Below are 27,401 nucleotides of genomic sequence, written 5' to 3' on the forward strand. Positions count from 1 at the left end.
TTAATTAATGGCGGATTCTCTCATGCTTCAGACAGAGCCACGTGGGATCTCGAATCATCAAACTGACACCTTAACTCATGAGCAGAAGAGATCACTCTCTTGTACTATCCCATGTACTACTGTGAGCCAAGTACATAGCAGCCCCAGGAGTCCCCGCATCCACATAAACGATGAGCTACTACGGCTCCTTGTAGCAGCCCCAATAATCCAGCATCCTCGCTACATTAAATATATAGCAAAAGGGGCGATAGGGAAGGTGTTTGTGCATGAAGCCAAAGTGGTCAATTTAGTTACCAATGCGCGACCCTCATGGCTCAAGACGATGAGAACTTTGCTAAATTTAAAACACTGTAATGTATCCTCATATCTTGCGGTAGAAAAGCGTGGCGCATGCATTTATGTAGCAGAGTGCTGTGCAGAGCTCAAGACTGTCCGCACCTTGATAGAAAGTGCCAGAACCATCAAGCGATACGTCAAAGAAAGTGTTGTCTGGGAAATCTTATATCATGTCCTGTCCGGGCTGGCATATCTACATATGTATGCCCGCAACACCATCCCCTGGGCAGAGACAATTGTCCATGGCGCCATTACTCCAGATAACATCTTGCTATTGGATGATGAGGTCGCAGTGCTGAGCTCGTGTGCTCTTTGGGAACTCTTCCCTGTTACTTGGTTTGACATAAATAATCCAAGTACGTATTTGATGGCTCCAGAAGTGATTGTAGACCCGATGCATATGACATCTGCAAGCGATATTTGGTCTGTTGGGGCTGTGTTTTATGAACTTCTTACGTTGCATCCCTTTGCTGGAGATTATCCTGCAACGGATATAGATGGATTACTTCAAAGACTCTACGAAAGATTGGGCGTAATTCCACCTGAACTTCCCGGATATTCTGAGGACATTACACACCTGATTCGTTGTATGTTGCATATGGATCCAAGACGGCGGCCCTCCATCGAAGAGCTTCTCACTAATAAGCACATGCTTTATACGAAGTACAGAGCAACCAGAATACAGGAAAGCGCGAACTACTTGTTAAGTCCTTCGATGAGTCAGATGCATGCGAATACAAGGGAAATATCTAATAGAAAGGATCAGGACTCCACAGTATTGTACAATAACACACTTTTAACAACTAAATCACAGGGTCTGCATCTTATATTTCTCAACGCCCAGGGAGAAACCCGGCTCATGCAGGCGGCTCGAGATAAAAAGTATGCTCAACTTATGACACTGATCAAAGAGGAGGCCGGGGTTCAGTCTGCAGATGGAATGACAGCTCTGATGTATGCAGCGTTGTTCAACAATTCTTTGGCAATCAATTACCTAATTGACAAGGAAGCACGCCTGGTCGATAACGACGGGAATAGTGCGCTTATTTTTGCAATACACTCCAATTTCCGTTGTTGTGCAGAGCTACTGGCTCCGTACGAAGGGGGAATCGTCAACAATGTAGGTGAGACTGCGCTGATGTATGCTACCCGGCGACGTTATGACAATATCATTCGAACCCTTGTCCGGAAGGAAACAGGGATACAGAATAATAGTGGTGACACAGCGCTGATCATCGCTATTAGGGCTAACTATAAAGAGGGCGTGCGTATCCTTGCACCGTTAGAAAAACATATTGGACTAATGGATGGGACGATGCCAGAGACTCTGGCTGTCAGGTTGGGCTTCAGCGATCTTGGCGAGCTTATCAAAGGTTTCGCCAATCAATAGCTTTTCCTTAGACAATGAAATAGCAAACAAGCCACTTCCACAAAAGATAAGACTGCTCGTCTCTGGAGTGGTGTGCAGGCACAAGACAGAATGGATATTATAAAGGGGCATAGAAGATAATGGCTTGGTCTGGAAGATGGTAGCACCGGTAGATATACTACTTAACTTACAATAGTGTGGTATTCTGTCCCAGCCCACATAAGCAAACGCTAATTCTTCTTCAAGTGATGGCAAACTTGTTGCATATATTATCCCATTAACACGTCCTCTTTGCAAGATGCTTTCTCCCACAGACCGTATACCAGTTTGGCATCTTTCGAAAGCGTATATGGTTAAATATCCCATGTCTGATACTGCGAGTATAAAGTGTTTAAATGTTAAAACACTGATGATGCTTCCCCGCAAGGAGCTTCTCATCTGCCACTTGATAGTTATAATACCATTAACTCCACACGCAAACCCAAGCGGCTTTTGTGATAGTACATGTTCCATATATCCTATATCCATTTGACCAAAGTCCGACGTCTTTGTTAGAACGGTAGATAGCTTCTCCTTGTCTATGGCAGCAATGATCAGTCCTTGGGTCATAGCACCAGCTATATAGTCTTCTCCCCCAATATGCATCCATTGCAACTGCATCGGAACGCTGTGGGTTGAACATCTCTCAATAAGATAAATACATCGTGTCTTATGCAAAAAGCACATTAGCCACAGCTCTCCTATACTGACCCCGACAAGAAATAGGACGGACTGCGAAGTAAGAGACACGTCATAGAAAGGAAGGACAAACGTATATCTGATGTCTAACTCATCCATTTTTGGTTGGACATATCTAGCAGGAAATCTTCCATGACCTATAACGGTGGCAACTTTAACATCCCAGATAAGGCAAACTAATTGAGAATTTGATGACCCGATTATTATTAGGTCTTCTGCAGCCGAGATCTTGAGTACCGCAATAGAGCGAACAGAGGCATTGCAATAATGGATAACCCGAACGAGATTCAGGTTAATGTCATGGAGGGTTACCTCTCCTGTCTCTGAACCGCACACTAGCATGTTTTGGATGGGCGCAAATGCATTGATTTCGCTTCCAGATGCCCATCCTGGTAGGATAATGCGAGCCGTCAGCATAGGAGATCCAACAGGTTGAATCAACAACTTCGAAGACGACCAATCGAATAGAACACACTGCCTACTTACCTCATTGTAGCATATCCCTAGAGCAACACTAACTTCTCCGTTATCACTGAGTAAATTGCCAGTAGAGATAGTGCCCTGAGCGTACGTAAAACGGTTCGGGCACAGAGAGGTGATGAGCCATCCTTTTGCATCGCGCGAAGCTATAGAGATGGACTTGTCCCAGTGCAGAAGAACACTGTTGCAAGGCATAATTGATCTGGTTGAGTTCTGCTGACAGAAGATGACTTTATTGTTGTGCACAAGAAGATGAACCAACTGTACCTTTCCTGAATGTAAAACAAAGAGAACTGAAACATGATGCCCATCAAGGCTGTGAGTGACCTGAGGTGAGGAAGGAAGTGCTCGAGCATATAGTTTTGTCCTGCCAGCATTGTCAGTACAGAGACTTAAAATAGGGAACAGAAGCTGCAAGTTCTTTGGTGTGTACTTGAAAATCTGGAGCTGCCCATCTCTAGTGTAAATAAAGACAAGGGATGATCCATCAGAAAACCTGAGAATGGATGAAGTTAGCGGCCCGAGTGCTTTCAGATCCATTTGATTTGTGCTTTGAACAGAGGTGACACCTGTCTCTATGCTAGTGAGATATATGTAATTGAGTGATGGAATACGCTGATGTATTAACACAGACAGTACTGTCAACAAGTTTTGCTGGCATGAAACAATAGCAGCGCCAATTCCGTAAATAAATACAAATAGATCTGTAGTGCTAGTGTTCTGATGCAATAAGTGGCATGAAGAGACTCCCAGATTGTTTGGTATGTTTGAGTCGATCGTCTGAGCGCATAGTCGAAGGTGGCTGGCAAAGTTTAGTACGTTGACCTTAGACACTTCAAATGGAGATAGTGATACTTGTACATAATATATTAAAGAAATAGTGTAGCCTACTATTATAATAAGGTCTCCCTTCTTTGTGACAAATTCATCGAAACAATTTGGTTTTTGGCCTGGTAAGGAGATCAACAGAACAGATGAAAAATTGGAAACAAGAATCGCGTCACACAAATATATAACTATGCAATACGTGTCGGCAAAATAAACCATAGTACTGTGAAGGCACACAGGATCCCTCTTATGGTGTATTCCTGCATTTCCAGTGTACGCATGTTCTAGTGGTAGCTCAACTAGTTTGTGGGCAAGGTCTTCTAAGCTATGCGACAGCACTGCGCCGTCTTCTCCACATGTGAAAAGCCTCCTCTCGAAGACAACCATGTCTTTCACGATCCCGCCATGTAAACGTGCACGGTAGTCTAAAGTAGACAGCAAGTCAGAGCCATATTTATATGAGTATGCATACCTGTGAATGTTGCCAGTTTCATCACCCAGGTAGATACTAGTCCTATCTAAATGTCCTGAGTAGAGCCGAGACACGTTGTCTAGTATGGGCCAATCATTTGTATGTACGGTTATGTTCGTCCTATTATCCCAGGAAAAAGCCAGAGAGAAAATGTGTGCGTGCTTGCAGCTCAGAGCTAAAAGAAGATAAAGGCAATCAAAAGAATGGCTAGAATTTAACACATGATGAGATGTAAGGCAGAGGACAGGAAATGAGGGTGTACAAATTGTTGCTATGCACTCATACGTCATTTGCTCCACATCAATGAGACAAAGCTCGACCAGAGGCGCTGCAGAGCCCAGAGCGAGAAGAGCCTTCCTGGGAAATAGAAATCCAAGAAACCGAGAGGAAAAGAAGATACCGGTGCTTCCCTTGTGATAAGACAGGGTCCCAGTGGACACATCCAAACAGCCCCAATCGCCTGTTATGAAGGAAATAAGCCATAGTTTGTTGCTTGGAAGAACGGATAAAGCTACAGATGGACATGATACTAGATGATCAAAGGACAAATTGTCATCTGTGCATTTGTAAATAGAGATCACTCGTCCGGCACAGACAACAAGATATGGTGACCAAAATGAAGCGCATGAAACCGCTGATTTGATACCATCATGATTCAAGGCGGCGACAGGAGTAGCTCCTCGGTAGATTGTGCTTCCAGATATTGCATACAGTTGCCCCGTTGAGCCAGCTAAACACAGTGCTGTGACGGGAAGACTCATAAATGGCTGTAATAGGCAATGAAGACGTAGGCTTCCAACGCTAACTGAAAGGCAGCTCGTAGCGTCAGAAGCAATTTATTAACATCACGTTTCTCTCTCGTACAATTTATTCGTCCAATAATCGGCTTTATCGATTTCTACGGTAGAACATTACCGGTGCTATTTTGATGTGTAAGTCGGTTGCAAAGAATATTGAGTTAAGCCAGATAAAGAAGAGATAACACGGAAGTTCAAGAGATAAATATAAGGTCTGTGGGCAATGAAGTCACATAAAGCCCAGGTAGCACAAAGACTGGTCAGTGTATTGATAGACCAAGAACCATTATTACGATAAAGAGATCTGTTTAGATAACAAGGACACTCCTCGAGCTAGCAACAGCCCTCATGAAGGAGAGTCCAAGCCGACCCCCTAGCGGACGCGGGGCCACCTGGCCGAATGGGCCCAGACCCTCCTGGAGCGGGGGCCCGTCCAGGCCTTTGCAGCTGAAGGCAGAAGCGGGCCCGGCAACGTACCCTGCACACAGCCGCGGTCCAGCTGTCTTCCGGGGGAGCAGGCGTGCATTTCGTTGGACCAGAAGGAGCGGAAGACGCGGAGTTGGAACAAACAGGCCGCAGGCCAAGCTCTGATAGGCACCTTTTGTAGTCAGGGATGCTGTTGGTTTCTAGTGGGGTCTGCCACGAAACAGGCAGAATCCGGCTAGACGCTGTACAAACGACGCACAAACGTCAGAGAAGGACAGCCTATGGAAGGGCGTAGATAAACCGATACCTGCATATCCGGAAAAGACTTGTCAACACACACTGAGTCTGCACCAGATACGCCCGTACAGCATAAGAAGCAGGTAGCTGCCATGGTCTGTCCATACTGATCAAGATATCTCCTAAAGTGGGATGAACAGCGAGCTCTAGCCATGATGGCCTGCTCATCTACCCGGACGGCCCCAGTCCAGTCTCTTCTTTGGCGATGTAACCATGAATTCTACAACTATTGTGTCAGGGAAGACATCTAATGAGACATGGCAAGGCAACACAGCTTGTGCTAATCTGCATGCAATGCATGTCCTGTGCTTCTAGGTCGCTAGATGAGATAAGCTCAAGCATGCATGCTCTAGCTATGTACAGACTATGTCAATAACTTTATCGAGCAAACGATGCCAGTCAGCAGCAAATAGATACAGGCGCAGGCTATGATGTCTGGTAGATGCTGCTAATTTATGCAGAAAGGCGGAGCAAGTCACTGGCTAACAAAGTATCGTAGCACATGTCATGCTGAAAACCCGAATGTCGCTAGTCCAGGGCAGAGACGAGTCACTACAGGAGCAAGATTAATGAGCAAACATTTACGGTGATACCATTCCTCTAGTAGAATCTGCGATACACCTAACGCTAAACGAGCTAGCCAGAAATCTGATATATTTACCTTTCTGTGCTCTTCACACCTAGCGTATAACACTTACAGTATATCAGAAGTGGGTCCTATCGAAATCAAGACATTATGCTACTCGCGTACAAAGTAAGCAACTGGAGAACTAATTGCATAGAGTATTTACTCTTTTCGATAAAGATTCAAATATGTTGGGATAACTAAGCAGCCTGGTCTATAGTAGCTTTCGCATGTGCACGTAGCGTATAGCGTTTGGGAAACAAAGACCCGCACTTCACACGAGGCAAGCTAGAACCCGCGGGCTTAAGGCTCGAAGATGAATAGTTGACAATGCCCATAGTCAGGCACAGAAGCTGCTATTTTGCATGTCTGCAACTGACTTCATAGGCGGAGAATGAGATATGACAGCCTAGGTAAGCGTGCCAATAATAAGTACCCCGGCATACTTTCGATTGCAATAGTCGAAGAACCCATCCAGAATTCCCTGCAACCACCAGATTAGCGTACTGGGTCGATATTATTTCAGGTAGTACTCACTTGTAAGCTATTCTAGGAAGTGACATAGCATAATAGTCTAAGGTATCCTGGACCGTGCCACGCCTTCTGAAAAACGATACTTGTGCAATTGAGAGACGAAGTATGCCAGAGGCTTTGTAACAACCCCAGAGGCGATCATCTTAAGCTAGTGCCATAGTACACTAGCATAGTGGCTCACTTGCTTTCATAGATCTTACGGCCTATAGCAAGGATGTGCAAAGAATCAATAATATTAGAATGGCAGTGCATAAGGCATGTTATATCTTTACAAAAACGTGCACCAATTAGAGAATTGAACCAGTATTACCTACCCATCATAGAATTGGAAACCGATTTAAGGAAATGCAGAATTACAGAACCATGCAATATCTTTCTCCAGCCGATGGCATAGAGTGAAAAACAGCTCTATAGGCCAAGTACAAAATAGTTTGGCTTTATTGGGGGTTTAAAGACCCAGCGGGTCACACCAAAAAGCATAGCCCTTTAGGCCCTACTTTTCAAGCTGTCTTGGTAGTTGCATCTCTGGAAAGGCCAATTTTCTATCCACTGGTCCAGTACACGGGCGTAGACTAGCTGGCATACCTCATAAGAAAGGACTATAAAGAAAGTATCAACAGGTCTTACGATCGAAGCGTAGCATTATCTATCTTAAATGAATGTGCACAGTGATTAGCTAACCCTTTGCTGCAGTTTTAAGCCAGTCGATAGCCTGAATTCCGCTAGTGTTATGTATTATTCTTTGCGGTATGCACCAGGTGCGTTAATGTCATATAAAAGGGCACTGCATAGATTTTCTAGCACACCCTAAAAATGGTAGCTTGCTGGTTTACCATAAGAAGTGCAGCCTTATTGGATTTTCTATCTGAACTGTTCATACACGTTACTGAGATCGAAATCAGCACCTTTGTATTAGAAGGGAACTTAGGTCAATAGTTCTCTGGTATCTCTGATTTAGCTACATGGTGTTGTTTCCATAGGATAAAGTATCTATTTCTGGTAGGAAGAGTGTGACAACCTTCCTTCTATGCCCTTTATTACCTGTTGCTTTTTGCTTAGTAATAACAGCTCCGTGGCTAGATACCCTGTAGAGTAAGCTGTGCGTACTTCATCTAGGACTTTAAGAACTAAGCACAGAGTAGTCAGACTGAGATAATATTGCAACTTATGCTATTGCCTACTCATCAGGCATGCATTGTGCACTCTCAGAACTATACAAAGAGCAGTCCAACGCACATATAAGGTTAACGTAAAAGTGCACCAGGCATGACTAATACCTTTTGAGTTGTAGTTACTCGATTATATAGTATAACACATTATAACCAAGCACGATGTAGTAAAATCTACCATATAGAAGGGACCAGGGGCTTTTTTTCGATCTCGTCCCTCCTCTAACATCAACAACTCTAAAGATGGGCCCAAAGATAGAGTACGTTGTTAAGCTTGCTGACAACGTGGTGATATGGATGAATACCTAGATTGTCGAACCGATCCAAGTGACTTAAGGAATAACCTAGACCACAGCTATATCCACACATCCAGAGGGAATTACACCAAACTGGAATAGACATAAGGCAAGCATGTTACTGCTGTGATTGCGAAGGTCATAAGAGTTGCATCCCTAAGTAATTAGAGAGAGGATCAGTTTTATCTTTTGATTCTTTAGGCTTCAAAGAGACATGGTGGAGTAGCACTATGCTATCTGCTGTTCTACCGTACATATAAGATGTACACTATATTTGTTACTAGCGATCTTGTTGGAATGCATAACCTTTTTATTGCCTTACATGGGCCTCAGTCTCCATTTCCAGGTATTCCCAGGGGTATCTCGTGAGCACATTAGCAGCGATGGATAATCCTTAGCCAGTTTTCGATGTCTGTAATTCTATTATTGCTAGAAGAAAAAGAGCTATCAGATCCATACATCCACGTTGCTTTACATATTAGATCCCTCGAGCTTTTCATCAGGCTTGTCTTATGGCTCTATCTATGCTGTTTCATCTTTGAGTCTGGGAAGATCTATCTCAAAATTATCATTCTAACGGTTGCCTATCTTAAGAGGTTTATGTTTACCATATATGTAATATATATTTAGTAGCTCTTAAGATTACTGAATATCATGTTGCTAACTCTATCATTGGCAGCGATATATGCCCATCAACTAACTCATGTAACAGTAACCAGCTTCCACCATCGCGGTTGATCTTGCAGGACTATCTCGAGAGATCACCACATCTAGTGCAAGCTTTATATGCTTCTGTGCACTCCAATGCTATCGTAGTATCTGGGATTTACTGCTAAAAACTTCTAGGTCTAACATTGTGATGGCAATCCTGCAGTGCCATATCATAAGTCAGACAACAAGGCACAGGGGCCATGGATAAAAAGAACAAGGGTATTAACGTGCCGAGATTTATAGCAGTCCAACTCTTGTATGTTTTTGTAATCCTTTGTTAGGATCGAGTGCTTGAATAGTCTCGCAAAATAAGAAAGTGGATCGAGGCCTATTTTCATCCGTGTTCCTGTGAAGGTCTATTCCGAAGATCTTGGAGGCTTGAACGCTTCTACCACATAAAAATCTATTGTACTTATAGGTGCCTTACTAGATCACCCCAGCGACCGATACCCTCGCAATGTCCATGACTCCGGGACATACGTCTTGTAGTGATGCTAGTGCTAAGACGTCAAAATGTAAAGTTTGTCTATACTAAGCTCTAGAAATTATGCTACCTGGAGATGCTTCCTCAGAAGCATGTTTTTCAATTCAACGTACAATTACCTTGCTTCATAGGAATACCTTACTTCATATTGGCCTTTCCCCATGGAATCAGCTCTACTAGGAAACTCTGAGCCAATACTGAATTCTGGTTATCACCCCTGCCATCCCAGCCAAATGGGTAGAAGCCTTGCCCTGATAATCCTCTATTGAGTCTACTACCGAAGTCGATGTAATCATTCATTAGAGCTTTTGAATTGGAGATTAGCTGTAATTCAGCTAACTTCCAAGGACTTGTCTTTTCTATAGAGTCAGGGATGTCTATCTCTTGTTCTGGTCTGTGAAATGCATTATTGCAGTGATTATATCTTTTTTGAGACACGCCAGGCTATAACACTTATGTATCACAGATTCTGTTGCCGGCTGATGGTGCACAATTCACGTTTTAGTGACATGTAATTATACCATGACAGGTCTGTGTGGAGCCTACGTACTTTCACATAGCTCGCCTCATTGTGTTTACAGAACACAGGCAAGTGTACTCCCAGTGACAAACATCTCTTCCTGCACTAATCTCATCATAAAGCGACTTGTACTAAGCTCAAGGATCATGTAAACACCTTTATGGTGTACTTGCTGCACATAATCTTAACAAGCACGTAACTAGAGTTCTTGGCCGGTAGATCTTGCATCTGCGAATATGGATTGTTTAGATTTGTACCTTTTTTGGCTCAGTACTCATTACAATACTTTACCTACTGCCAGTAATTCTATTAAATAGAACTGAGTCATGTTCAATTTATAGACAGAAAGCAAAAGCTATGCGTCAGGCGATGCGAATTGTCTGAAGCCTGATCCGCTACCGTAAGGTGATCACAGGCACTAGACGCAGTCTTGGCTTATATTTCTTTTTTGACACATCTCTCCTACGGTGAGCAGAGCGTTCTAGCCCATCTTAATCAGGAAGAACGACACTAGAGTACAGCCGAGAATACCAACTAATCGGATTAAGAGGATGCCAGTCTATGCAGAAAATGCTGAGGAGGAAAAGCCCCCAGTAGGCAAGGGGATTAGTGGATAGTTGATACAAGTAAGGTTGCAAGGCCACCCGTGTCGACTGAGAAGCAAAACATGACGGGAACTCGGCGTCGCGTAGTGGCACTCTTAGCTTTCCGTTTCTATTTTCGAAAGAGGCACGAAATGTTTGCTTGGAGGTTTTTGACTATATTCCACGGGGAAACTGTAAAAATCTACACCTAGCGCTAATGTGCATACTATTGTGTGAGTTTTATTCCCTCCCATGATAAGCGAAGCTCAAATACAAGAGCAGTACTGATGAAGCTATATACAAACGACTAGTTAAGGATCCCATAAAATATTATAACTTGCTTTTAATTTTATGTTAACAACTCTACTCCTTTAGGTCAAAGACAGACCTATGCAGTAGGCCATTCTCGACATAGCATACCTTTGTTTTCACTTTCGTTGCTTTACCTGACTTATATAAGATCAATAGTTTTATGTTTTCTTCATTGTTACTAGATTGGTTCAGAGATTAGGTTAAAGGAAAATGGCAATTAAACATGAGTTCTAGACTTTAATGTTATCAGTAATCCCTTTGATATGCACGATAGTGCTAGCAAAGAACATGGCAAAGGCAACGGACTGCAACCCACCGATAGACGGCTGTAGCACGTGCACCGGCACGGGTGACGGACAGACCTGCACGGGCTGTACGGCGGGCGACCAGAAGGTCCAGCCGAACGGAAAGGGCTGCATAGCGGGATGTCCCCCCAACTCGGACGACGTAGGAGGGATCTGCACTTGCAAGAGCACGCACAAGCCGTCAGACAATGGGCAGACGTGTGTCCCGAAAACGGACTGCAACCCACCGATAGACGGCTGTAGCACGTGCACCGGCACGGGTGACGGACAGACCTGCACGGGCTGTACGGCGGGCGACCAGAAGGTCCAGCCGAACGGAAAGGGCTGCATAGCGGGATGTCCCCCCAACTCGGACGACGTAGGAGGGATCTGCACTTGCAAGAGCACGCACAAGCCGTCAGACAATGGGCAGACGTGTGTCCCTTCTAATACCAACAAGAGTAGCGGCCTTTCTACCGGCGCCATCGCGGGCATCGCCGTGGCCGCTGTCATCGTCGTCGGGGGGCTCGTCGGCTTCCTCTGCTGGTGGTTCCTCTGCCGGGGCAAGGCGTAGATGCGTACTTAGGTAGTAAACGCGTCACTGTATATGGTTTATTACACTCTGCTGCTGGGCTAACCTGAGGACGTTGTCCAGAGATCGTGCGGGCGATCCTGCTCAAGCTCTGACCAGTCCAGGAACGAGGGCTGGTTGCGAATAACATAACAAGAGAGTCCTCTCCAGTGATGCATCTAGAGCCTGGGCATTCCTCGACCGCTCTACGGGGGTGTGCTCAGTCTGGGTGTGCACGTCGGCCCTTTCGGGGTTCAGGCCTTCTCGCAGACTCTCTGCTCTACCGGCGGTGACTCTCCTTGGTCTTCCTTCGTGGTGGGTGGAGCTCTGGCCGCCGTCTTTTTTAGATGCTCCCGTCTGTCAGGGGCTGCCATCGGGGCTCTCCACTGGCCGCCCCTCGGTGTCCGTCCGGCTGTGGTTCTGGGTCAGCGCTCTACAGTCGCGGTTACCTGGGTCTCAGCGGGCCAGCTGGTGGGGAGGCGGGGTATGGGGCGGTGAGGCTGGAGGGGACTGGTGGGGGGTGAGGTGGGGGGTGCTTGTATGTGCCTCTGGAACCGGTGGGTCATTGCGGTGGTGGGTGATCCCCGTTCTGTTTGCTAAGGTGGCTGTGTCTGATCCCCAGCCTTCGTTGCACTCTCTGAGACAGAGGCACCGACGATCGTGTCGTGTCCCCCTGACTGAGCGCCTCCCTTGGCCCCTTATCTCAGGCAGTACTGCCTCTCTGTCTGGCTGGTGCGTGAGGGTTGAGGCAGGCCATCGCAGCCCCTCCTGTTGCTCGCTGATGCTCTGTGCGGGTCTGCTGAGCCCCTGGTATGCCCTGTCCAGTGCCTCGACGGGGGTAGTTCACCTTGGGCCAGCAGGGGCATGGATGAGCCTGTGGATGGGATGGGGTTCTCTCAGGCCTCTAGTGTGATGTTCATCGAAGACTGGCATGGTGGGGCACTGGTAACTGCACTGTCCCCGTGGCCAGCTGTGCTGCTCCTGGTGGGTCCTTGTCATGGAGCGATGTGTATCATCCGTAGGCAGGGGTGATCCTCCTTGGTCTCAAGATGCTCTACCAGCAGAGAGAAGCACGCTGAGGGTCACCCAACATCACCTGCTGTGCCCTCGGGAGCTCCCGGTGTGATCCACCAGGACCTTGACACCTCTCATGGCTCTGATGACCCCTCGGGGAGAGTCGGGGCATCCTATACTGAGGGAGGCGTGCACCCTCCTGCATGAGCTGGGACCCACTGCACTGCCCCCAAGGAGGTCTGCTATGAGAGGCAGTGGGATGATTGACAGCCTCAGAGTGCGGTGGAGGGTGCTGGTGGTCGTCTCTGTGATCGGGCATCACTCTGATGGTCGGCTCTGTGCCTTATGGTGCTCAGAGGCCACCTGTGCTCCATCGTCTGCTGGACAGCCGGGCCTCTTGTGTCATCCGAAGGCCTCCTCACTCCTCTGGCTGCTGCCCCCTCGGGTCATTGATAGAGGCAGTCGAGGCCAGCAGAGTCTTCGGTGAGTCGTGCCTGCCTGGGTGTCATGGAGAGGCTGGCAGCTGTCAGGGCTCTGCCACTGCTCACCTGCCTGGAGCGTGCCTCCCTTGGGTCTGCTGTAGTGTTTGAGTCCTCTGGCTTCCTATCAGGCCCTGATTGTGAGGGTGACCCCACCTGGCCCTCTGATGCCCCTGTGGATGAGCATGGCAGCTGTCTGGCTGGGGATCTCTGGTGCCCGTGTCTGTTGCTGCCTCTCGGGTGCTCGGGTGGTTGCCTGGTACTCTCGTATGGGGGCACATAGTCAGCGTGTCCCGAGCAGACTCCAGTCCTCTCTGGGTCCACACAGTCTGTCCGTGTGTGGATGGTCCTCCTGCACTCATGTCCATCTGTATACACTGTCACTCAGCCTCGAGAGCAGGCCAGTGCAGTCACCAGGGTTACTGTCAGAGGGAGTCGTCTGCCACTACATCGCTCGAGCAGACTCTACAGCCCAGGCTGGTTGCTGTGCACCCTCATGGCAGGGCTGCTTGACTCCCCTTGGTCATCCTCTCTGTCCCGGTGTGCACGGCTCCTGAGGGTTGTCTGGGTGGAGGCACTCACAGACCACGAGCACACAGAGGGGTGAGTCACAAAGGGATAGCCTCCAGTCACCACAGTCACTACTCCACTGGTCCGCCAGATCCAGGGGCACATACAACACCGCCCCCCGCCTCCCCACCAGCTGGCCCGCTGAGACCCAGGTAACCGCGACTGTAGAGCGCTGACCCAGAACCACAGCCGGACGGACACCGAGGGGCGGCCAGTGGAGAGCCCCGATGGCAGCCCCTGACAGACGGGAGCATCTAAAAAAGACGGCGGCCAGAGCTCCACCCACCACGAAGGAAGACCAAGGAGAGTCACCGCCGGTAGAGCAGAGAGTCTGCGAGAAGGCCTGAACCCCGAAAGGGCCGACGTGCACACCCAGACTGAGCACACCCCCGTAGAGCGGTCGAGGAATGCCCAGGCTCTAGATGCATCACTGGAGAGGACTCTCTTGTTATGTTATTCGCAACCAGCCCTCGTTCCTGGACTGGTCAGAGCTTGAGCAGGATCGCCCGCACGATCTCTGGACAACGTCCTCAGGTTAGCCCAGCAGCAGAGTGTAATAAACCATATACAGTGACGCGTTTACTACCTAAGTACGCATCTACGCCTTGCCCCGGCAGAGGAACCACCAGCAGAGGAAGCCGACGAGCCCCCCGACGACGATGACAGCGGCCACGGCGATGCCCGCGATGGCGCCGGTAGAAAGGCCGCTACTCTTGTTGGTATTAGAAGGGACACACGTCTGCCCATTGTCTGACGGCTTGTGCGTGCTCTTGCAAGTGCAGATCCCTCCTACGTCGTCCGAGTTGGGGGGACATCCCGCTATGCAGCCCTTTCCGTTCGGCTGGACCTTCTGGTCGCCCGCCGTACAGCCCGTGCAGGTCTGTCCGTCACCCGTGCCGGTGCACGTGCTACAGCCGTCTATCGGTGGGTTGCAGTCCGTTTTCGGGACACACGTCTGCCCATTGTCTGACGGCTTGTGCGTGCTCTTGCAAGTGCAGATCCCTCCTACGTCGTCCGAGTTGGGGGGACATCCCGCTATGCAGCCCTTTCCGTTCGGCTGGACCTTCTGGTCGCCCGCCGTACAGCCCGTGCAGGTCTGTCCGTCACCCGTGCCGGTGCACGTGCTACAGCCGTCTATCGGTGGGTTGCAGTCCGTTTTCGGGACACACGTCTGCCCATTGTCTGACGGCTTGTGCGTGCTCTTGCAAGTGCAGATCCCTCCTACGTCGTCCGAGTTGGGGGGACATCCCGCTATGCAGCCCTTTCCGTTCGGCTGGACCTTCTGGTCGCCCGCCGTACAGCCCGTGCAGGTCTGTCCGTCACCCGTGCCGGTGCACGTGCTACAGCCGTCTATCGGTGGGTTGCAGTCCGTTTTCGGGACACACGTCTGCCCATTGTCTGACGGCTTGTGCGTGCTCTTGCAAGTGCAGATCCCTCCTACGTCGTCCGAGTTGGGGGGACATCCCGCTATGCAGCCCTTTCCGTTCGGCTGGACCTTCTGGTCGCCCGCCGTACAGCCCGTGCAGGTCTGTCCGTCACCCGTGCCGGTGCACGTGCTACAGCCGTCTATCGGTGGGTTGCAGTCCGTTTTCGGGACACACGTCTGCCCATTGTCTGACGGCTTGTGCGTGCTCTTGCAAGTGCAGATCCCTCCTACGTCGTCCGAGTTGGGGGGACATCCCGCTATGCAGCCCTTTCCGTTCGGCTGGACCTTCTGGTCGCCCGCCGTACAGCCCGTGCAGGTCTGTCCGTCACCCGTGCCGGTGCACGTGCTACAGCCGTCTATCGGTGGGTTGCAGTCCGTTTTCGGGACACACGTCTGCCCATTGTCTGACGGCTTGTGCGTGCTCTTGCAAGTGCAGATCCCTCCTACGTCGTCCGAGTTGGGGGGACATCCCGCTATGCAGCCCTTTCCGTTCGGCTGGACCTTCTGGTCGCCCGCCGTACAGCCCGTGCAGGTCTGTCCGTCACCCGTGCCGGTGCACGTGCTACAGCCGTCTATCGGTGGGTTGCAGTCCGTTTTCGGGACACACGTCTGCCCATTGTCTGACGGCTTGTGCGTGCTCTTGCAAGTGCAGATCCCTCCTACGTCGTCCGAGTTGGGGGGACATCCCGCTATGCAGCCCTTTCCGTTCGGCTGGACCTTCTGGTCGCCCGCCGTACAGCCCGTGCAGGTCTGTCCGTCACCCGTGCCGGTGCACGTGCTACAGCCGTCTATCGGTGGGTTGCAGTCCGTTTTCGGGACACACGTCTGCCCATTGTCTGACGGCTTGTGCGTGCTCTTGCAAGTGCAGATCCCTCCTACGTCGTCCGAGTTGGGGGGACATCCCGCTATGCAGCCCTTTCCGTTCGGCTGGACCTTCTGGTCGCCCGCCGTACAGCCCGTGCAGGTCTGTCCGTCACCCGTGCCGGTGCACGTGCTACAGCCGTCTATCGGTGGGTTGCAGTCCGTTTTCGGGACACACGTCTGCCCATTGTCTGACGGCTTGTGCGTGCTCTTGCAAGTGCAGATCCCTCCTACGTCGTCCGAGTTGGGGGGACATCCCGCTATGCAGCCCTTTCCGTTCGGCTGGACCTTCTGGTCGCCCGCCGTACAGCCCGTGCAGGTCTGTCCGTCACCCGTGCCGGTGCACGTGCTACAGCCGTCTATCGGTGGGTTGCAGTCCGTTTTCGGGACACACGTCTGCCCATTGTCTGACGGCTTGTGCGTGCTCTTGCAAGTGCAGATCCCTCCTACGTCGTCCGAGTTGGGGGGACATCCCGCTATGCAGCCCTTTCCGTTCGGCTGGACCTTCTGGTCGCCCGCCGTACAGCCCGTGCAGGTCTGTCCGTCACCCGTGCCGGTGCACGTGCTACAGCCGTCTATCGGTGGGTTGCAGTCCGTTTTCGGGACACACGTCTGCCCATTGTCTGACGGCTTGTGCGTGCTCTTGCAAGTGCAGATCCCTCCTACGTCGTCCGAGTTGGGGGGACATCCCGCTATGCAGCCCTTTCCGTTCGGCTGGACCTTCTGGTCGCCCGCCGTACAGCCCGTGCAGGTCTGTCCGTCACCCGTGCCGGTGCACGTGCTACAGCCGTCTATCGGTGGGTTGCAGTCCGTTTTCGGGACACACGTCTGCCCATTGTCTGACGGCTTGTGCGTGCTCTTGCAAGTGCAGATCCCTCCTACGTCGTCCGAGTTGGGGGGACATCCCGCTATGCAGCCCTTTCCGTTCGGCTGGACCTTCTGGTCGCCCGCCGTACAGCCCGTGCAGGTCTGTCCGTCACCCGTGCCGGTGCACGTGCTACAGCCGTCTATCGGTGGGTTGCAGTCCGTTTTCGGGACACACGTCTGCCCATTGTCTGACGGCTTGTGCGTGCTCTTGCAAGTGCAGATCCCTCCTACGTCGTCCGAGTTGGGGGGACATCCCGCTATGCAGCCCTTTCCGTTCGGCTGGACCTTCTGGTCGCCCGCCGTACAGCCCGTGCAGGTCTGTCCGTCACCCGTGCCGGTGCACGTGCTACAGCCGTCTATCGGTGGGTTGCAGTCCGTTTTCGGGACACACGTCTGCCCATTGTCTGACGGCTTGTGCGTGCTCTTGCAAGTGCAGATCCCTCCTACGTCGTCCGAGTTGGGGGGACATCCCGCTATGCAGCCCTTTCCGTTCGGCTGGACCTTCTGGTCGCCCGCCGTACAGCCCGTGCAGGTCTGTCCGTCACCCGTGCCGGTGCACGTGCTACAGCCGTCTATCGGTGGGTTGCAGTCCGTTTTCGGGACACACGTCTGCCCATTGTCTGACGGCTTGTGCGTGCTCTTGCAAGTGCAGATCCCTCCTACGTCGTCCGAGTTGGGGGGACATCCCGCTATGCAGCCCTTTCCGTTCGGCTGGACCTTCTGGTCGCCCGCCGTACAGCCCGTGCAGGTCTGTCCGTCACCCGTGCCGGTGCACGTGCTACAGCCGTCTATCGGTGGGTTGCAGTCCGTTTTCGGGACACACGTCTGCCCATTGTCTGACGGCTTGTGCGTGCTCTTGCAAGTGCAGATCCCTCCTACGTCGTCCGAGTTGGGGGGACATCCCGCTATGCAGCCCTTTCCGTTCGGCTGGACCTTCTGGTCGCCCGCCGTACAGCCCGTGCAGGTCTGTCCGTCACCCGTGCCGGTGCACGTGCTACAGCCGTCTATCGGTGGGTTGCAGTCCGTTTTCGGGACACACGTCTGCCCATTGTCTGACGGCTTGTGCGTGCTCTTGCAAGTGCAGATCCCTCCTACGTCGTCCGAGTTGGGGGGACATCCCGCTATGCAGCCCTTTCCGTTCGGCTGGACCTTCTGGTCGCCCGCCGTACAGCCCGTGCAGGTCTGTCCGTCACCCGTGCCGGTGCACGTGCTACAGCCGTCTATCGGTGGGTTGCAGTCCGTTTTCGGGACACACGTCTGCCCATTGTCTGACGGCTTGTGCGTGCTCTTGCAAGTGCAGATCCCTCCTACGTCGTCCGAGTTGGGGGGACATCCCGCTATGCAGCCCTTTCCGTTCGGCTGGACCTTCTGGTCGCCCGCCGTACAGCCCGTGCAGGTCTGTCCGTCACCCGTGCCGGTGCACGTGCTACAGCCGTCTATCGGTGGGTTGCAGTCCGTTTTCGGGACACACGTCTGCCCATTGTCTGACGGCTTGTGCGTGCTCTTGCAAGTGCAGATCCCTCCTACGTCGTCCGAGTTGGGGGGACATCCCGCTATGCAGCCCTTTCCGTTCGGCTGGACCTTCTGGTCGCCCGCCGTACAGCCCGTGCAGGTCTGTCCGTCACCCGTGCCGGTGCACGTGCTACAGCCGTCTATCGGTGGGTTGCAGTCCGTTTTCGGGACACACGTCTGCCCATTGTCTGACGGCTTGTGCGTGCTCTTGCAAGTGCAGATCCCTCCTACGTCGTCCGAGTTGGGGGGACATCCCGCTATGCAGCCCTTTCCGTTCGGCTGGACCTTCTGGTCGCCCGCCGTACAGCCCGTGCAGGTCTGTCCGTCACCCGTGCCGGTGCACGTGCTACAGCCGTCTATCGGTGGGTTGCAGTCCGTTTTCGGGACACACGTCTGCCCATTGTCTGACGGCTTGTGCGTGCTCTTGCAAGTGCAGATCCCTCCTACGTCGTCCGAGTTGGGGGGACATCCCGCTATGCAGCCCTTTCCGTTCGGCTGGACCTTCTGGTCGCCCGCCGTACAGCCCGTGCAGGTCTGTCCGTCACCCGTGCCGGTGCACGTGCTACAGCCGTCTATCGGTGGGTTGCAGTCCGTTTTCGGGACACACGTCTGCCCATTGTCTGACGGCTTGTGCGTGCTCTTGCAAGTGCAGATCCCTCCTACGTCGTCCGAGTTGGGGGGACATCCCGCTATGCAGCCCTTTCCGTTCGGCTGGACCTTCTGGTCGCCCGCCGTACAGCCCGTGCAGGTCTGTCCGTCACCCGTGCCGGTGCACGTGCTACAGCCGTCTATCGGTGGGTTGCAGTCCGTTTTCGGGACACACGTCTGCCCATTGTCTGACGGCTTGTGCGTGCTCTTGCAAGTGCAGATCCCTCCTACGTCGTCCGAGTTGGGGGGACATCCCGCTATGCAGCCCTTTCCGTTCGGCTGGACCTTCTGGTCGCCCGCCGTACAGCCCGTGCAGGTCTGTCCGTCACCCGTGCCGGTGCACGTGCTACAGCCGTCTATCGGTGGGTTGCAGTCCGTTTTCGGGACACACGTCTGCCCATTGTCTGACGGCTTGTGCGTGCTCTTGCAAGTGCAGATCCCTCCTACGTCGTCCGAGTTGGGGGGACATCCCGCTATGCAGCCCTTTCCGTTCGGCTGGACCTTCTGGTCGCCCGCCGTACAGCCCGTGCAGGTCTGTCCGTCACCCGTGCCGGTGCACGTGCTACAGCCGTCTATCGGTGGGTTGCAGTCCGTTTTCGGGACACACGTCTGCCCATTGTCTGACGGCTTGTGCGTGCTCTTGCAAGTGCAGATCCCTCCTACGTCGTCCGAGTTGGGGGGACATCCCGCTATGCAGCCCTTTCCGTTCGGCTGGACCTTCTGGTCGCCCGCCGTACAGCCCGTGCAGGTCTGTCCGTCACCCGTGCCGGTGCACGTGCTACAGCCGTCTATCGGTGGGTTGCAGTCCGTTTTCGGGACACACGTCTGCCCATTGTCTGACGGCTTGTGCGTGCTCTTGCAAGTGCAGATCCCTCCTACGTCGTCCGAGTTGGGGGGACATCCCGCTATGCAGCCCTTTCCGTTCGGCTGGACCTTCTGGTCGCCCGCCGTACAGCCCGTGCAGGTCTGTCCGTCACCCGTGCCGGTGCACGTGCTACAGCCGTCTATCGGTGGGTTGCAGTCCGTTTTCGGGACACACGTCTGCCCATTGTCTGACGGCTTGTGCGTGCTCTTGCAAGTGCAGATCCCTCCTACGTCGTCCGAGTTGGGGGGACATCCCGCTATGCAGCCCTTTCCGTTCGGCTGGACCTTCTGGTCGCCCGCCGTACAGCCCGTGCAGGTCTGTCCGTCACCCGTGCCGGTGCACGTGCTACAGCCGTCTATCGGTGGGTTGCAGTCCGTTTTCGGGACACACGTCTGCCCATTGTCTGACGGCTTGTGCGTGCTCTTGCAAGTGCAGATCCCTCCTACGTCGTCCGAGTTGGGGGGACATCCCGCTATGCAGCCCTTTCCGTTCGGCTGGACCTTCTGGTCGCCCGCCGTACAGCCCGTGCAGGTCTGTCCGTCACCCGTGCCGGTGCACGTGCTACAGCCGTCTATCGGTGGGTTGCAGTCCGTTTTCGGGACACACGTCTGCCCATTGTCTGACGGCTTGTGCGTGCTCTTGCAAGTGCAGATCCCTCCTACGTCGTCCGAGTTGGGGGGACATCCCGCTATGCAGCCCTTTCCGTTCGGCTGGACCTTCTGGTCGCCCGCCGTACAGCCCGTGCAGGTCTGTCCGTCACCCGTGCCGGTGCACGTGCTACAGCCGTCTATCGGTGGGTTGCAGTCCGTTTTCGGGACACACGTCTGCCCATTGTCTGACGGCTTGTGCGTGCTCTTGCAAGTGCAGATCCCTCCTACGTCGTCCGAGTTGGGGGGACATCCCGCTATGCAGCCCTTTCCGTTCGGCTGGACCTTCTGGTCGCCCGCCGTACAGCCCGTGCAGGTCTGTCCGTCACCCGTGCCGGTGCACGTGCTACAGCCGTCTATCGGTGGGTTGCAGTCCGTTTTCGGGACACACGTCTGCCCATTGTCTGACGGCTTGTGCGTGCTCTTGCAAGTGCAGATCCCTCCTACGTCGTCCGAGTTGGGGGGACATCCCGCTATGCAGCCCTTTCCGTTCGGCTGGACCTTCTGGTCGCCCGCCGTACAGCCCGTGCAGGTCTGTCCGTCACCCGTGCCGGTGCACGTGCTACAGCCGTCTATCGGTGGGTTGCAGTCCGTTGCCTTTGCCATGTTCTTTGCTAGCACTATCGTGCATATCAAAGGGATTACTGATAACATTAAAGTCTAGAACTCATGTTTAATTGCCATTTTCCTTTAACCTAATCTCTGAACCAATCTAGTAACAATGAAGAAAACATAAAACTATTGATCTTATATAAGTCAGGTAAAGCAACGAAAGTGAAAACAAAGGTATGCTATGTCGAGAATGGCCTACTGCATAGGTCTGTCTTTGACCTAAAGGAGTAGAGTTGTTAACATAAAATTAAAAGCAAGTTATAATATTTTATGGGATCCTTAACTAGTCGTTTGTATATAGCTTCATCAGTACTGCTCTTGTATTTGAGCTTCGCTTATCATGGGAGGGAATAAAACTCACACAATAGTATGCACATTAGCGCTAGGTGTAGATTTTTACAGTTTCCCCGTGGAATATAGTCAAAAACCTCCAAGCAAACATTTCGTGCCTCTTTCGAAAATAGAAACGGAAAGCTAAGAGTGCCACTACGCGACGCCGAGTTCCCGTCATGTTTTGCTTCTCAGTCGACACGGGTGGCCTTGCAACCTTACTTGTATCAACTATCCACTAATCCCCTTGCCTACTGGGGGCTTTTCCTCCTCAGCATTTTCTGCATAGACTGGCATCCTCTTAATCCGATTAGTTGGTATTCTCGGCTGTACTCTAGTGTCGTTCTTCCTGATTAAGATGGGCTAGAACGCTCTGCTCACCGTAGGAGAGATGTGTCAAAAAAGAAATATAAGCCAAGACTGCGTCTAGTGCCTGTGATCACCTTACGGTAGCGGATCAGGCTTCAGACAATTCGCATCGCCTGACGCATAGCTTTTGCTTTCTGTCTATAAATTGAACATGACTCAGTTCTATTTAATAGAATTACTGGCAGTAGGTAAAGTATTGTAATGAGTACTGAGCCAAAAAAGGTACAAATCTAAACAATCCATATTCGCAGATGCAAGATCTACCGGCCAAGAACTCTAGTTACGTGCTTGTTAAGATTATGTGCAGCAAGTACACCATAAAGGTGTTTACATGATCCTTGAGCTTAGTACAAGTCGCTTTATGATGAGATTAGTGCAGGAAGAGATGTTTGTCACTGGGAGTACACTTGCCTGTGTTCTGTAAACACAATGAGGCGAGCTATGTGAAAGTACGTAGGCTCCACACAGACCTGTCATGGTATAATTACATGTCACTAAAACGTGAATTGTGCACCATCAGCCGGCAACAGAATCTGTGATACATAAGTGTTATAGCCTGGCGTGTCTCAAAAAAGATATAATCACTGCAATAATGCATTTCACAGACCAGAACAAGAGATAGACATCCCTGACTCTATAGAAAAGACAAGTCCTTGGAAGTTAGCTGAATTACAGCTAATCTCCAATTCAAAAGCTCTAATGAATGATTACATCGACTTCGGTAGTAGACTCAATAGAGGATTATCAGGGCAAGGCTTCTACCCATTTGGCTGGGATGGCAGGGGTGATAACCAGAATTCAGTATTGGCTCAGAGTTTCCTAGTAGAGCTGATTCCATGGGGAAAGGCCAATATGAAGTAAGGTATTCCTATGAAGCAAGGTAATTGTACGTTGAATTGAAAAACATGCTTCTGAGGAAGCATCTCCAGGTAGCATAATTTCTAGAGCTTAGTATAGACAAACTTTACATTTTGACGTCTTAGCACTAGCATCACTACAAGACGTATGTCCCGGAGTCATGGACATTGCGAGGGTATCGGTCGCTGGGGTGATCTAGTAAGGCACCTATAAGTACAATAGATTTTTATGTGGTAGAAGCGTTCAAGCCTCCAAGATCTTCGGAATAGACCTTCACAGGAACACGGATGAAAATAGGCCTCGATCCACTTTCTTATTTTGCGAGACTATTCAAGCACTCGATCCTAACAAAGGATTACAAAAACATACAAGAGTTGGACTGCTATAAATCTCGGCACGTTAATACCCTTGTTCTTTTTATCCATGGCCCCTGTGCCTTGTTGTCTGACTTATGATATGGCACTGCAGGATTGCCATCACAATGTTAGACCTAGAAGTTTTTAGCAGTAAATCCCAGATACTACGATAGCATTGGAGTGCACAGAAGCATATAAAGCTTGCACTAGATGTGGTGATCTCTCGAGATAGTCCTGCAAGATCAACCGCGATGGTGGAAGCTGGTTACTGTTACATGAGTTAGTTGATGGGCATATATCGCTGCCAATGATAGAGTTAGCAACATGATATTCAGTAATCTTAAGAGCTACTAAATATATATTACATATATGGTAAACATAAACCTCTTAAGATAGGCAACCGTTAGAATGATAATTTTGAGATAGATCTTCCCAGACTCAAAGATGAAACAGCATAGATAGAGCCATAAGACAAGCCTGATGAAAAGCTCGAGGGATCTAATATGTAAAGCAACGTGGATGTATGGATCTGATAGCTCTTTTTCTTCTAGCAATAATAGAATTACAGACATCGAAAACTGGCTAAGGATTATCCATCGCTGCTAATGTGCTCACGAGATACCCCTGGGAATACCTGGAAATGGAGACTGAGGCCCATGTAAGGCAATAAAAAGGTTATGCATTCCAACAAGATCGCTAGTAACAAATATAGTGTACATCTTATATGTACGGTAGAACAGCAGATAGCATAGTGCTACTCCACCATGTCTCTTTGAAGCCTAAAGAATCAAAAGATAAAACTGATCCTCTCTCTAATTACTTAGGGATGCAACTCTTATGACCTTCGCAATCACAGCAGTAACATGCTTGCCTTATGTCTATTCCAGTTTGGTGTAATTCCCTCTGGATGTGTGGATACAGCTGTGGTCTAGGTTATTCCTTAAGTCACTTGGATCGGTTCGACAATCTAGGTATTCATCCATATCACCACGTTGTCAGCAAGCTTAACAACGTACTCTATCTTTGGGCCCATCTTTAGAGTTGTTGATGTTAGAGGAGGGACGAGATCGAAAAAAAGCCCCTGGTCCCTTCTATATGGTAGATTTTACTACATCGTGCTTGGTTATAATGTGTTATACTATATAATCGAGTAACTACAACTCAAAAGGTATTAGTCATGCCTGGTGCACTTTTACGTTAACCTTATATGTGCGTTGGACTGCTCTTTGTATAGTTCTGAGAGTGCACAATGCATGCCTGATGAGTAGGCAATAGCATAAGTTGCAATATTATCTCAGTCTGACTACTCTGTGCTTAGTTCTTAAAGTCCTAGATGAAGTACGCACAGCTTACTCTACAGGGTATCTAGCCACGGAGCTGTTATTACTAAGCAAAAAGCAACAGGTAATAAAGGGCATAGAAGGAAGGTTGTCACACTCTTCCTACCAGAAATAGATACTTTATCCTATGGAAACAACACCATGTAGCTAAATCAGAGATACCAGAGAACTATTGACCTAAGTTCCCTTCTAATACAAAGGTGCTGATTTCGATCTCAGTAACGTGTATGAACAGTTCAGATAGAAAATCCAATAAGGCTGCACTTCTTATGGTAAACCAGCAAGCTACCATTTTTAGGGTGTGCTAGAAAATCTATGCAGTGCCCTTTTATATGACATTAACGCACCTGGTGCATACCGCAAAGAATAATACATAACACTAGCGGAATTCAGGCTATCGACTGGCTTAAAACTGCAGCAAAGGGTTAGCTAATCACTGTGCACATTCATTTAAGATAGATAATGCTACGCTTCGATCGTAAGACCTGTTGATACTTTCTTTATAGTCCTTTCTTATGAGGTATGCCAGCTAGTCTACGCCCGTGTACTGGACCAGTGGATAGAAAATTGGCCTTTCCAGAGATGCAACTACCAAGACAGCTTGAAAAGTAGGGCCTAAAGGGCTATGCTTTTTGGTGTGACCCGCTGGGTCTTTAAACCCCCAATAAAGCCAAACTATTTTGTACTTGGCCTATAGAGCTGTTTTTCACTCTATGCCATCGGCTGGAGAAAGATATTGCATGGTTCTGTAATTCTGCATTTCCTTAAATCGGTTTCCAATTCTATGATGGGTAGGTAATACTGGTTCAATTCTCTAATTGGTGCACGTTTTTGTAAAGATATAACATGCCTTATGCACTGCCATTCTAATATTATTGATTCTTTGCACATCCTTGCTATAGGCCGTAAGATCTATGAAAGCAAGTGAGCCACTATGCTAGTGTACTATGGCACTAGCTTAAGATGATCGCCTCTGGGGTTGTTACAAAGCCTCTGGCATACTTCGTCTCTCAATTGCACAAGTATCGTTTTTCAGAAGGCGTGGCACGGTCCAGGATACCTTAGACTATTATGCTATGTCACTTCCTAGAATAGCTTACAAGTGAGTACTACCTGAAATAATATCGACCCAGTACGCTAATCTGGTGGTTGCAGGGAATTCTGGATGGGTTCTTCGACTATTGCAATCGAAAGTATGCCGGGGTACTTATTATTGGCACGCTTACCTAGGCTGTCATATCTCATTCTCCGCCTATGAAGTCAGTTGCAGACATGCAAAATAGCAGCTTCTGTGCCTGACTATGGGCATTGTCAACTATTCATCTTCGAGCCTTAAGCCCGCGGGTTCTAGCTTGCCTCGTGTGAAGTGCGGGTCTTTGTTTCCCAAACGCTATACGCTACGTGCACATGCGAAAGCTACTATAGACCAGGCTGCTTAGTTATCCCAACATATTTGAATCTTTATCGAAAAGAGTAAATACTCTATGCAATTAGTTCTCCAGTTGCTTACTTTGTACGCGAGTAGCATAATGTCTTGATTTCGATAGGACCCACTTCTGATATACTGTAAGTGTTATACGCTAGGTGTGAAGAGCACAGAAAGGTAAATATATCAGATTTCTGGCTAGCTCGTTTAGCGTTAGGTGTATCGCAGATTCTACTAGAGGAATGGTATCACCGTAAATGTTTGCTCATTAATCTTGCTCCTGTAGTGACTCGTCTCTGCCCTGGACTAGCGACATTCGGGTTTTCAGCATGACATGTGCTACGATACTTTGTTAGCCAGTGACTTGCTCCGCCTTTCTGCATAAATTAGCAGCATCTACCAGACATCATAGCCTGCGCCTGTATCTATTTGCTGCTGACTGGCATCGTTTGCTCGATAAAGTTATTGACATAGTCTGTACATAGCTAGAGCATGCATGCTTGAGCTTATCTCATCTAGCGACCTAGAAGCACAGGACATGCATTGCATGCAGATTAGCACAAGCTGTGTTGCCTTGCCATGTCTCATTAGATGTCTTCCCTGACACAATAGTTGTAGAATTCATGGTTACATCGCCAAAGAAGAGACTGGACTGGGGCCGTCCGGGTAGATGAGCAGGCCATCATGGCTAGAGCTCGCTGTTCATCCCACTTTAGGAGATATCTTGATCAGTATGGACAGACCATGGCAGCTACCTGCTTCTTATGCTGTACGGGCGTATCTGGTGCAGACTCAGTGTGTGTTGACAAGTCTTTTCCGGATATGCAGGTATCGGTTTATCTACGCCCTTCCATAGGCTGTCCTTCTCTGACGTTTGTGCGTCGTTTGTACAGCGTCTAGCCGGATTCTGCCTGTTTCGTGGCAGACCCCACTAGAAACCAACAGCATCCCTGACTACAAAAGGTGCCTATCAGAGCTTGGCCTGCGGCCTGTTTGTTCCAACTCCGCGTCTTCCGCTCCTTCTGGTCCAACGAAATGCACGCCTGCTCCCCCGGAAGACAGCTGGACCGCGGCTGTGTGCAGGGTACGTTGCCGGGCCCGCTTCTGCCTTCAGCTGCAAAGGCCTGGACGGGCCCCCGCTCCAGGAGGGTCTGGGCCCATTCGGCCAGGTGGCCCCGCGTCCGCTAGGGGGTCGGCTTGGACTGTTACTCTAGTGAAGCTTCTTGCAAATAGGGTGTGTTCGCACTGGCACTACAGAGTAGCTATAGCCTTATATCGTTCTAGGTTGCTTGCTAAGCAGGCCTGTTTTAATTCCTCTGTACATAGATAGGAAATATGCCCTCTTACTGTACAACTGACTGTTTTTACCTATAAGAACGTGGCAACAA

The 27,401-nt window shown here is 50.2% G+C and overlaps 4 protein-coding genes across 4 annotated transcripts; 2 read left to right on the forward strand and 2 right to left on the reverse strand.

The window, feature by feature from the left end:
- Positions 1 to 7: 7 nt before the first annotated feature.
- Positions 8 to 1,726, forward strand: GL50803_0024400 (Kinase, NEK; the record flags this gene model as incomplete). Its single annotated transcript, XM_001706624.1, has 1 exon — positions 8 to 1,726. The coding sequence occupies one exon, from the start codon at positions 8 to 10 to the stop codon at positions 1,724 to 1,726; it is 1,719 nt and encodes a 572-aa protein (XP_001706676.1).
- On the reverse strand, positions 1,637 to 4,984 carry GL50803_006556 (uncharacterized protein; the record flags this gene model as incomplete). The annotated part of the gene is made up of 1 exon (XM_038046310.1): positions 1,637 to 4,984. One exon carries the CDS (start codon positions 4,982 to 4,984, stop codon positions 1,637 to 1,639), a length of 3,348 nt encoding a protein of 1,115 aa, XP_037902184.1.
- A 6,234-nt stretch (positions 4,985 to 11,218) lies between these two features.
- GL50803_00112207 (VSP) lies at positions 11,219 to 11,836 on the forward strand (the record flags this gene model as incomplete). Its single annotated transcript, XM_001705458.1, has 1 exon — positions 11,219 to 11,836. The coding sequence occupies one exon, from the start codon at positions 11,219 to 11,221 to the stop codon at positions 11,834 to 11,836; it is 618 nt and encodes a 205-aa protein (XP_001705510.1).
- A 2,658-nt stretch (positions 11,837 to 14,494) lies between these two features.
- Positions 14,495 to 21,376, reverse strand: GL50803_0050070 (VSP; the record flags this gene model as incomplete). The annotated part of the gene is made up of 1 exon (XM_038046130.1): positions 14,495 to 21,376. One exon carries the CDS (start codon positions 21,374 to 21,376, stop codon positions 14,495 to 14,497), a length of 6,882 nt encoding a protein of 2,293 aa, XP_037902185.1.
- Between the last annotated feature and the right edge of the window lie 6,025 nt (positions 21,377 to 27,401).

Source organism: Giardia intestinalis, chromosome 5 (genome assembly GCF_000002435.2).
Source record: "Giardia intestinalis strain WB C6 chromosome 5, whole genome shotgun sequence".
Lineage (NCBI taxonomy): Eukaryota > Fornicata > Diplomonadida > Hexamitidae > Giardia > Giardia duodenalis.